The 12,326-nt window shown below is 43.8% G+C and overlaps 1 protein-coding gene across 6 annotated transcripts in view; it reads right to left on the bottom strand.

Annotated features, from left to right (window-relative positions):
- The window catches only part of NCOA1 (nuclear receptor coactivator 1), a 456,420-nt gene that overhangs the window by 198,120 nt on the left and 245,974 nt on the right, over positions 1-12,326 (bottom strand). For all 6 annotated transcript variants that reach the window (XM_063441994.1, XM_063441997.1, XM_063441996.1 and 3 more), the window contains exon 2: positions 8,703-8,802. In XM_063441994.1, coding sequence (XP_063298064.1) covers positions 8,703-8,785 — 83 coding nt within the window. In that variant the 5' untranslated portion in view covers positions 8,786-8,802. The remainder of the gene's footprint in view (positions 1-8,702; positions 8,803-12,326) is intronic.

The following is a 12,326-nucleotide window of genomic DNA, read 5'->3' on the forward strand; positions in this document are numbered from 1 at the left end:
ACACACTCGGTATAACTAACTAACCTACACAGTGCACATTTAAAGGGACACTATAGTCACCAAAACAACTTTAGCTTATTTAAGCAGTTTTGGTGTATAGATCATTGCCCTGCAGTCTCACTGCCATTTAGGAGTTAAACCACTTTATTTATGCACCCTAGTCACATCTCCCTTGCACAATCTTCCTGAACACTTCCTGTAAAGAGTCAGCTAATGTTTACACTTCCATTATTGCAAATCCTATTTTAATTTAAAATGTTTTATCCCCTGCACTGTTGAAAGCTTGCTAGACCCAACAGAAGCATTCTGTGTATGATTAAAGTTCACTTTAGAGAGCAGGAAATAAGAACGTTTAAAGTAAGTTACATCTAATTGAAGGTAAAACCATTTTTGTTCATGCATGGTGTGTCAGTCACAGCCAGGGAAGGTGTGACTAGGGCTGCATGGACAGAAACTGAAGGGATTTAACTTCTAAATTGCAGAGATTTGAGCAGTGAGACTGCAGGATCATAATCTATACACTAATACTGCTTCCTTAAGTTAAAGTTATTTTGGTGACTATAGTGTCCCTTTAAGGCTACGCTAGTTGGGCTTGGAATTTTGGAAACAAATGAATTTGGTAAATGTTTCCATATTTTAGTCTAACATTCATTGCATGTCATCATCTCCAAACTAATCCCAAAGAGAAAAAAATATGACACTATTTAAAGGTCCCACTATGTATTGGATGCAGTAAATGTAGAAAACAGATGCCGTCCTGTAATATTTCACTAACATCTCAGCCGTAAATTGTGAGCAGCAGGATCTATAGCAGTCTATAGCAAAGAGCAGAGATCAGGGGTCCCGAATCCTCAGCTAGGGTTTCAGGGCAGTAAATCAGTGTCTGTGAAGTGGGAGAGCTGCTGGTCTGACCTTTGTTTAATGAGCTGTGCTCTTGGAGCAAAGACCTTTTCTTTGGATCTTCACCTTGAGCTGATTTATGTTGCTCTGTTAGATGCCAACCTTGGTAAAACCCTCAGATAAACTCATGTTTGAATACCAGCAAACTCAGCCAGCCAGCAGGTAGGGTGGAACTTGTATAATACAATGTATATGCACTTGTGTTTGTACTGAACTGCTCTAAATATTGGGATTAGAGATGTCCTGAATAGTTCGCTGGCGAATAATTCCTGGCGAACATAGCTTGTTCGCGTTTGCCACGGCTGGCGAACATATGCGATGTTCAGCCGCCCCCTATTCGTCATCATTGAGTAAACTTTGACCCTGTACCTCACAGTCAGCAGACACATTCCAGCCAATCAGCAGCAGACCCTCCCTCCCAGATCCTCCCACCTCCTGGACAGCATACAATTTTAGATTCATTCGGAAGCTGCATTCTTAGTGAGAGGAGGGACAGTGTAGCTGCTGCTGATTTCATAGGGAAATCGATAGCTAGTGTATTCGGTGTCCACTACAGTCCTGAAGGACTCATCTGATCTCTGCTGTAAGGACAGCACCCCAAAAAGCCCGTTTTAGGGCTAGAACATCAGTCTGCCTTTTTTTTCCCCTGTGTAATCTAATTGCAGTTGCCTGCCTGCCTGCCAGCGTGTGTGTCAGGCTCACAGCGTATACTGTACCCACTTGCCCAGTGCCACCACTCATATCTGGTGTCACAATAGCTTGCATTTAAAAAAAAAACTTTTTTGACTGTAATATAATAGCAGTCAGTTTCCTTCACACGTGTGCGTTTCAGGGCCTGCCAGGGCACAGTGTCACACCAGTGCAACTCATATCTGGTGTAACAGTAGTGTACATTAAAAAAAAATAGAAATTTGACTGTGAAATAATAGCAGTCAGTTTCCTTCACACGTGTGCGTTTCAGGGCCTGCCAGGGCATAGTGTCACACCAGTGCAACTCATATCTGGTGTAACAGTAGTGTACATTTAAAAAAAAAAAAACTTTTTTTGACTGTGAAATAATAGCAGTCAGTTTCCATCACGCGTGTGCGTTTCAGGGCCTGCCAGGGCGCAGTATCACACCAGTGCAACTCATATCTGGTGTAACAGTAGTGTGCATTTAAAAAAAACCTAGAAATTTGACTGTGAAATAATAGCAGTCAGTTTCCTTCACACGTGTGCGTTTCAGGGCCTGCTAGGGCACAGTGTCACACCAGTGCAACTCATATCTGGTGTAACAGTAGTGTACATTTAAAAAAAACAAAACAAATTTTGATTGTAATAGATTGAATAGCAGTTAGTTGTCTGCAAGCGTGTGTGTCAGGCCTACAGCGTCTACTCTGCCAACTGCTGCCAGTGCACAGTGCCACTCATATCTGTTGTCACAGTAGCTTGCATGCATAGTACCACTAATCGAAAAAAAAAATTACAGGCAGAGGCAGGCCACCCCGCAGGGGCCGTCTTGGTCGTGGTGCTGTGATTCCCTTTGGCCCTAGAATAATGCCCAGTGTTCAGAGGCCACGTACCCTGAACTTGAAAAGTTCTGAGGACATAGTTGACTGGCTAACACAGGACACCCAATCTTCTACAGCTTCCGCCGGAACCTTGACGCATCATCCTCCTCCAGCTTAGCTTCGGGTACCTCTTAAGTAACCACTCGCCCGACTGCCGCCACCACCAACACTAGCACCACAGCCGCTTCACTTAATCTGTCAGAGGAGTTATTTACACATGAGTTGGAAGAAATGAGTGATGCGCAACCATTATTGCCAGAGGATGTAGATAACAGGGATATGTCTCAGTCAGGCAGCATTACACAATTGGACGTACGGTGTGATGATGATGATGTTGTCAGATACAAGTGAAGCGGTTGATGATGACGATGCGTCCGTGGATGTCACGTGGGTGCCCGCTAGAAGAGAAGAAGAACAGGGGGAAAGTTCAGATGGGGAGACAGAGAGGAGGAGGAGACGAGTTGGAAGCAGGGGGAGGTCGTCGCAAGGAGCTAGTGGCACAGTCAGACAGCATGCATCGGCACCCGGGGTCAGCCAGACAGCACGCCAATCAACGCATGCTGTTGCCATCACTAGAATGCCGTCATTGCAGAGCTCAGCAGTGTGGCATTTGTTTTGTGTGTCTGCCTCTGACAACAGCGATGCCATTTGCAACCTGTGCCAAAAGAAACTGAGTCGTGGGAAGTCTAACACCCACCTAGGTACAACTGCTTTGCGAAGGCACATGATCGCACATCACAAACACCTATGGGATCAACACATGAGTACAAGCAGCACACAAACTCAAAGCCGCCATCCTCCTCCTGGTCCAGCATCTTCAGCTACGTCAACCACTGCTGTCCTCCTTGCCCCCTCTCAACCATCCGTCACTCCATCTCTCGCGTTGAGCAGTTCCTGCTCATCTGCCCACAGTCAGGTGTCTGTCAAGGACATGTTTGAGCGTAAGAAGCCAATGTCACAAAGTCACCCCCTTGCCCGGCATCTGACAGCTGGCTTGTCTGAACTCTTAGCCCGCCAGCTTTTACCATACAAGGTGGTGGAGTCTGAGGCGTTCCAAAAATTTGTAGCTATTGGGACACCACAGTGGAAGGAACCCGGCCCAAATTTCTTTGCATTTCTTTGCACAAAAGGCAATCCCCAACCTGTACTCGATTGTACAAAAGGAAGTAATGGCATGTCTGGCACACAGTGTTGGGGCAAGGGTCCATCTGACCACTGATACCTGGTCTGCAAAGCATGGTTAGGGCATCACCTACACTGCGCATTGGGTAAATGTGCTGACGGCTGCCAAGCATGGAATGTGTGGCTCTGCAGAGGAGTTGGTGACACCGCCACGACTTGCAGGCAGGCCTGCTGCCACCTCCTCAACTCCTCCTACTCCATCCTCTTCCATAACCTCCTCGGCTGCGTCCTCTTCTGCTGCTGCATCTTGCTCCACATCAACGGCACCCCCCCAGCTCCCCAGGTACTATTCCACATCCCGGATATGGCAGTGTCACGCCGTCTTTAGGTTGACTTGCCTGAAAGCAGAGATGGATCAGTGGCTGACTCCGCACCAACTGGAGATCGGCAAAGTGGTTTGTGACAACGGAAGAAATTTGTTGGCGGCATTGAATTTGGGCAAGTTGACACATGTGCCGTGCATGGCACATGTGTGTAATCTGATCATACAACGCTTTGTGCATAAGTACCCAGGCTTACAGGACATCCTGAAGCAGGCCAGGAAGGTGTGTGGCCATTTCATGCGTTCCTACACGGCCATGGCGCACTTTTCAGATATCCAGCGGCAAAACAACATGCCAGTGAGGCGCATGATTTGCGACAGCCCGACACGTTGGAATTCAACACTCCTAATGTTCGACCGCCTGCTCCAACAAGAAAAAGCCATTAACGACTATTTGTATGACCGGGGTGCTAGGACAGCCTCTGCGGAGCTGGGAATTTTTTTGCCACATTACTGGACGCTCATGCGCAATGCCTGTAGGCTCATGCGTCCTTTTGAGGAGGTGACAAACATAGTCAGTCGCACCGAAGGCACCATCAGCGACATCATACCATTTGTTTTCTTCCTGGAGTGTGCCCTGTGAAGAGTGGAGGATCAGGCCGTAGATGAGCGTGAAGAGGAAGAGTTGTGGTCACCATCACCACCAGAAACAGCCTTATCAGCATTGCTTGCTGGACCTGCGGCAACGCTGAAAGAGGATTGTGAGGAAGAGGAGTCAGAGGAGGAATGTGGCTTTGAGGAGGAGGAGGAAGACCAACCACAACAGGCATCCCAGGGTGCTCGTTGTCACCTATCTGGTACCCGTGGTGTTGTACGTGGCTGGGGGGAAGAACATACCTTCAGTGAGATCACTGAGGACGAGGAACGGGACATGAGTAGCTCGGCATCCAACCGTGTGCAAATGGGGTCTTTCATGCTTTCGTGCCTGTTGAGGGACCCTCGTATAAAAAGGCTGAAGGAGAATGACCTGTACTGGGTGTCCACGCTACTAGACCCTCGGTATAAGCAGAAAGTGGCTGAAATATTACCGAATTACCGCAAGTCGGAAAGGATGCAGCAGTTCCAAAATAAATTAAAAAGTATGCTTTAGACAGCGTATAAGGGTGATGTCACAGCACAACGGGAATCTAACAGGGGAAGAGGTGAAAGTAATCCTCCTCCTCCCACGACCACGCCGGCAAGGACAGGACGCTTTACAGATGTGTTGTTGATGGAGGACATGCAGAGCTTTTTAAGTCCAACGCATCGCCACAGCCCTTTGGGGTCCACCCTCAGAGAACAACTCGACCAACAGGTAGCAGATTACCTCGCCTTAACTGCAGATATCGACACTCTGAGGAGTGATGAACCCCTTGACTACTGGGTGTGCAGGCTTGACCTGTGGCCTGACCTATCCCAATTTGCGATAGAACTTCTGGCCTGCCCCGCTTCAAGTGTCCTGTCAGAAAGGACCTTCAGTGCAGCAGGAGGTATTGTCACTGAGAAGAGAAGTCGCCTAGGTCAAAAAAGTCTAGATTACCTCACCTTTATTAAGATGAATGAGGGATGGATCCCGAAGGGACTGACAGTGGGCGATACACTCGACTAAAAAAGGCCTGATGAGGGCGATGTAACAGGGATTAAACTGATAAGAATAGTACTACTTAACACACCACTCCTATCTGGTGGCACATTAGATTACACGCGCAGTGCCCCAAATTTGAAGTAGGAGGACCAACCAAGCATCTTTTTCCATCTCCCGGTTCCTAAAATCGATGCCATATACACATCCCCTGATAGGGGACGTAACAGGGATTAAACTGATAAGAATAGTACTACTTAACACACCACTCCTATCTGGTGGCACATTAGATTGCACGCGCAGTGCCCCAAATTTGAAGTAGGAGGACCGACCCAGCATCTTTTTACATCTCCCGGTTCCTAAAATCGATGCCATATACACGTCCCCTGATAGGGGACATAACAGGGATTAAACTGATAGGAATAGCACTACTTAACACACCTTATAATAACGCAGAGACAGGCAACGCAGAGAGAGGATCTGAAGAAGAGGAGTCAGAGGAGGAAGGTGGCTTTGAGGAGGTGGAAGAACAAACACAGCAGGCGTCCCAGTGGGCTTGTTGTCACCTTTCGGGGACCCTTGGTGTTGTACGTGGCTGGGTGGAGGAAGAGACCTTCAATGACATCAGTGAGGACAAGGAACGGGACATGGCTAGCTTGGTATCCAACCTTGTGCAAACGGGGAGTTTGCGGTTGTGCAAATGGACTGTTTGCAGTTGTTTGCGGTGCGTTAAACGGGGAGTTTGGTCTGTCACTATGAAGCGGGCGTAACCCTTACACTACCTGATCGATACAATATCATACCTGATGTTTTAAAGCACGTTATTCCAAACAATTTAGGGATGTTAGGTGATTTATGCCCTTTATGGATTAAAACCAGACTCTGCATCAACTATGTAATTTTCCATGGGAGTTTTGCCATGGATCCCCCTCCGGCATGCCACAGTCCAGGTGTTAGTCCCCTTGAAACAACTTTTCCATCACTATTGTGGCCAGAAAGAGTCCCTGTGGGTTTTAAAATTCGCCTGCCTATTGAAGTCTATGGCGGTTCATCCGGTTCGCCCGTTCGCAAACATTTGCGATAATTCCCGTTCGCGAACGGAAAATTTTATGTTCGCGACATCTCTAATTGGGATTTTTTAATGTAATAAAATACTTTTTTAATTCATTACATAAACAGTTGTGCAGAATGCACCCTACAGTCTATTATTTCATCCAACGCAGGCCATGTATATCAACTCTATGTCAAAAATGACCTCGTTCAATAACTCCTTTAATTAACAATACTTTACTTTTCCTCCAATAATGTGCTAGCCAAACAAATCGTAACAATTCACCATGCAATTCGCTGGAGACATACAATTTGTACCTCTGGCAGACCTGCTCACACCGACAGACCACCAGAACACGTCACATGTAACAGGAAAGGGGACAGTAATGTTATTTAAGCCGCAACTTGCCTTTATACTTTACTTTTTTACCAACGGCGTACCTCTCATTAGTCTCAGATTCAGCATTCCACATTTGAGAGTTATGTTGGAGTGAATAAAAATATATATTTTGCAACTTCATTATATTTTGCAATCTGCCAGTACAATTGGTAAATTGTGTCAATCAAATGGTAAATATCAATTTAAGTATGAAAAAGAACTCCATCGCCTACAGACCGTACAACATGCTGCAACCAGGCTACTAGCCTATCAAACTCGATCGTGAACAGCTGTTCTTACTCTCTGCATTAACTTATAATTAAGTGGTGAACAAATTTTAAAATTGGCCTACTAACCTTTAAACCTGCTAACCTTTAAACCTTGAACCATCAAGGCCCACAATATCTGCTAGAACTCCTGACACCTCATACTCCATTCCACTCACTACGGTCAGCCAATGAATCCCCCCTGTAATAATATTATTATTATTACTGGAAAGCCAAGCCAACGCTGGGAGTTAAGAAATCATGTAGGGGAGAATGACTAAGTGATACATAGACTCCAATACGAGAAGAATGAATTCATAATCTGATATTTGAGAGAAGTCCTGCAAAATAGATCCTAGATATTGACAGAGTGAGAGAAAGCTTGCCACAGTCTTGCAGTTCAGAGAAGGCCAACACAGCAGTTAGAACCACACTAAGGTACGAGAATAATCTGGCTCTCGGAGAGTGGGCCCAGTCTCAGTCTACAGACCATGCAGTAAATATCTCGAAACCCCTCAGGACCAAGGGCACCAACAATCCCTGCAGACCTGGATACCTTGAAAAAGCGTATCATGACTAAATGTAGGCAGAAAAAAATCTAATCTGTGCAGGAGATTTTGGAGATACCCATATTAAATCCCCAAATTTTACTAATGTTACATATTTACGAGATGTATATCCCACCAAATGAGGAGACAGAGGAAAGCTTCGATAAAGTGCCGACGAGGTGATTGGGATGCAATAACAGTGTGGCTTCTGGAGGGCAACCATGAAAAACCTGGCGGATCTGTCTTCCAAATATCTCATACTCGTAAAGTCATTATTGACATCACAGAATACATTCATAAAACAATAGGGGTCCAGGCACTCCCTGGTTCAAGACAGGCACTCCACCGAGAACCACAACAGCCACGTCTCGACCCCAAAAGGTCTTTGTCAGGTTGACAAAGATCTTTAGGGGTCGAGACTTTGCTGTTGTGGTTCTCGGTGGAGTGCCTGTCTTGAACCAGGGAGTGCCTGGACCCCTATTGTTTTACTAATGTTTGGAAATCTGGTGTTTGATTCCGGCTCAGCAAGCACCCTGGCTCAGATTAGTGGGAGTGAGTGCAGTTCCACATCACAGAATACATGGCACGGATCATTTACTGTATCACCATGATATCATCCCATTTACACAGCAACAACAAATTCTCATAATCCTCTCTGGTAAACGGTGACACGGGGTGCATGAGGCTCTGCGCAGATACTCTGCAGCGGGGAAAAATGCAGCACAAAGCTCTGCAAGGGGAGCAGGGGCACCAAATGTTCTGCAAGAAGAAGGGCATAGACAGGTGATGCAGAGGAGGAACAAGGCTCTGCAGGTGAAAGGGTGCAGTTAAGTCTCTGTAGGGGTAGGCTGTGCACCCAGGATTGCATGGATGGGTCTAGGATCTGTTTATTTTCTTTTACGTATCTCATACAGTCAATATGTTCATCTATTGGTGATACTTACTTCTGAATGAGGTCACCAGGCGAGGCCTTTCTCTTGCGCTCCTGAGTCGCAGGATCAGTGGAACTGTCCCCGAGACCACTCATTTTGATTTATTTCACACCTGTTTAAGAAGCGAAAGAGCAGTTAGAAATAAAATAATAGAGGATCCATATTTGATCTACTTTGCTTACAAACACTGATTCTGAACAAAATGTATCTATTTCATATACAAAATAGCTTTAAATTAACCAAAACGCTAGATAATTTTTTTTAGAGGAAGGTTTACTTTTAAATAAATACCAATCTTAAATTGACACCCAGGCACCACAACAACTTCATTGGAATGAAGTTGCTATGGTACCTAGAGGGCACTGGTTTACCTTAAGAGGTTAAACCATTAACAAACATATGTCCAGTATATATATATGTACATATTTTTTTCACTCCGTTTTGCGAATGAGGAGTTACTTGCAACCTTTGAGTGGCGCCTCTGTCCGAGGCTTCCTGACTGAAGAGCTGAGCTGGCAAGTGACAGACTGAAGACTTTGTGGTTAAAGCATTAGTTATGTTGTTCTGGTGCCGATACTGCTACATTATTATCTAGATGTGTCAAACAGCAGTTTTTTTTAAAGTGCTAGCTTTCCTTAACCACATGGTCTCAGTGCAAAACATTTTACAGAAGTTTAATGGATAAAAATTAGTATTAAATATAGACAGAATTTGTTATTAAGACATTTTAGTAGTCTTAAAAACATTACTTTGCAAATCACAAAAAAAGTACATTGACTGAAATACACAATAACAACGTATTTAAACAAATTGTGCATTCTACAATTCAACAATAAAAAAAAAATGGAATTAAAGAGTCAGATCACATTTTATAAAATCCTAAATACAGAATACTTATACAGCCTAACACTCGGACAAAACTAAAAGTATACAATATAAAACAAACCCAAAACCTTAATCGTAGATACTGAAAATGTTAGTAGGACATTTATTTTCATACACAGAGTAGACCACAACTCTGCTTTATAATCTGAAGTTTGATTCACATACTATTTCTACCCCATTGAGAATTGTGAAGGAGATCGACAGCAAAATACAGCACATATCACACAAATCAAAGTCAATACTGTAAATGCAAGTGATTATACCTAGGTTACAACATCTAAAAGTTAGGACATCGTGTTCTATCAATTTTGAATGCCATAACCGAATCTGTGTCAACCTCCTACCCCACAAATTTGAGCATTTCATAAAGATAAAATAATTATGAAATGCTTGTAAAGACGGCCAACGCAGTCAAAAGTTTTCATAAGACAATTTAGCTACTACTTTGTCTAATGTATTTTTCCTACCCTTGGCAAAAGGCGGGACTACCACCATCAAGTTTTATTAATACAATATCTATGGAGGCTCCTGAGGCTGCGCAGGGTCCTCTGTAGACATCAGAGTTGTACTCTCGCACAGCACTGACGTGGACTCCTGATGAGCAAATCTCCAGGCGCTGAAGTACGAAAATTCCACGGGTGACAGCATCAGGTTAGTATATCTCACTTTCGCTGCACCCCCATCCCACGTCATCCCAAGCTGTAATGCCACCATTGGGGGTCTTTGTAAAATATGCAAAGACTCCATCGTGATAGAGCCAGCTGAAAACTACATCTTAAAAGCATTTTCTGAGAAAATCTCAAAGCTTTTCCAGCAAATTTTAGGAGTTAATAAAGCATAAACAGCTTTGCTCAGTTTCTAGAATGTTAGAAATAGTGGGTTCTTGAGCACCTGGCCACCAGACCACGTATGGTTTCCATCTAAAGTCCAAGGCGAGGAGAAGACAATGGACATTTTTAAACAGTTGAATATAAACTGACAGGCTGTGTGCTAGATCTGTGCCCAAGTTCAAAGAAAGCTGCTCTCTTCTGAAGGCAACTCACATGGACTTTGTAATTGCCATCATCTGGCTCAGGATATACCTCTCGCAAAGATCATTCGGCCCCACTTATCATAGTCAGCATTGTCATAGATATCTGAGATTGGAATTTCCAACTAACGGTTGTTTCCCTAAAACAAATCAACATCAAACTCTTTCTTTACTGCTAACTGCAAATTGCTTCCAAGTATGCCTGTTGGTAATGCATAAAGGAACGCTAATAATCGAAATCTTTTGAAATACTGGTTTGGAAAATATTTCTCGTATTCCTACCTATTTATCATACGAGTGAGTACAAGTTTTTTTTTTTTACAGTAAAACATGTGTAATTCTCTACACAAGTTGTTTGGTTAGATTCCCTAGATATTTTTTTTAAAAAGGCTGGACACTTTTTTGGAAAAACAGAATATTCAAGAATAGAGTTGATATGTTTGTGAATTGGTTGCTGATCCAATAAGGATGTTTATTTTGCCTCTCTGTAGGCATAATGGGCTGTTGCTTCAAAGTGTGTTTTCGTCATAAAACGATTTGTTTTAAATGGTGCACTCGCTAGAATTCGGTCTATTGTCAACATTGATTACTATGTAACTATGTGAATGAACCCAATTTCTCTCCTTTTCTCCCTCATACTTCTCACCCCTGCTGGATACAGGGAAGACGCAGAGCTAAAACGGATGCTGTACGCATTTGTTTCACATTCCCACTTATCCACTAGAATCCATAGGTGTAAATTGCACTTTTGGGCTGCATCGTACCCCTGTTGTGGTGGAGACCTGAATTGTCTGCTTCTCATTAAAGCCTTGACCTAGTTACTGCCTTACGGAAAGTAAAACAAAAAAAGAGAAAGAAAATAAAAAAGATTTTAACCCGTCTCTGTCTCAGCCCATCAACAGGAAGGAGCCTACTATGTCTATGTTTAGTAATCTCCAAAGTACATAGTATTACTATAGACTGCATGCCATATATAACCTAAAGGAAGATTGTCATCGTTTATTTTTTTTATTACTATTAATAACCCTTGCTCTTCGAATAATAACAGATGGCACTTTTCATTTAAGGGAACACTCCAAGCACCATAACCACTACAGTGCGCAGGAATGGTTACGATACAGGAGTGACATGGAACCTGCCATCGTTGGTACTCAAACAATGTTAAAATGGTTTGATATCTGTCTTACCTGGTAATCACCAGACACCACCCCTGCCACCTCTCTGCATCAAGGAGAGCCAGAAGTCCATTGGTTCTCCTGAGCTAAGTTAATGTCAGTAAATCCCCAGTCGAATTTACACCAATACTAACAGGGACCTTACATCTGCACATCACAGCACATATTACATAGAAACATATAATGTGACATAGATATTGTAGTATAATTGTAGATATTGTAGAAACATAGATATTGTAGCCCATGGACCAGTGTAAATAAGGGAAGCGGGCCTTGACATTGCTAGGAGACAGGCATAGAATGTTGGTAGTGTAATTAGGGAAGAGTGTAGTGGGGGCAGGGTATTATGGGGGATATATCAAGAGCCCATTTTAGGTCAGGGGCCATCTTAATTTAATCCTCACTTGTCAGTTGTTGTCCCACCGTCCCTCTCGTTTTGGTCTCACAACTGGTCAAGGCGGCAGGGGAAAGATAGAAAAATTGGGGGTTAGCTCGGTTTCATGTGGGATAGTTTTGTAAGAATAGTTAGGTTTTGAAATGGTATTG

This window comes from Pelobates fuscus, chromosome 2, assembly GCF_036172605.1.
Source record: "Pelobates fuscus isolate aPelFus1 chromosome 2, aPelFus1.pri, whole genome shotgun sequence".
Taxonomy (NCBI): domain Eukaryota; kingdom Metazoa; phylum Chordata; class Amphibia; order Anura; family Pelobatidae; genus Pelobates; species Pelobates fuscus.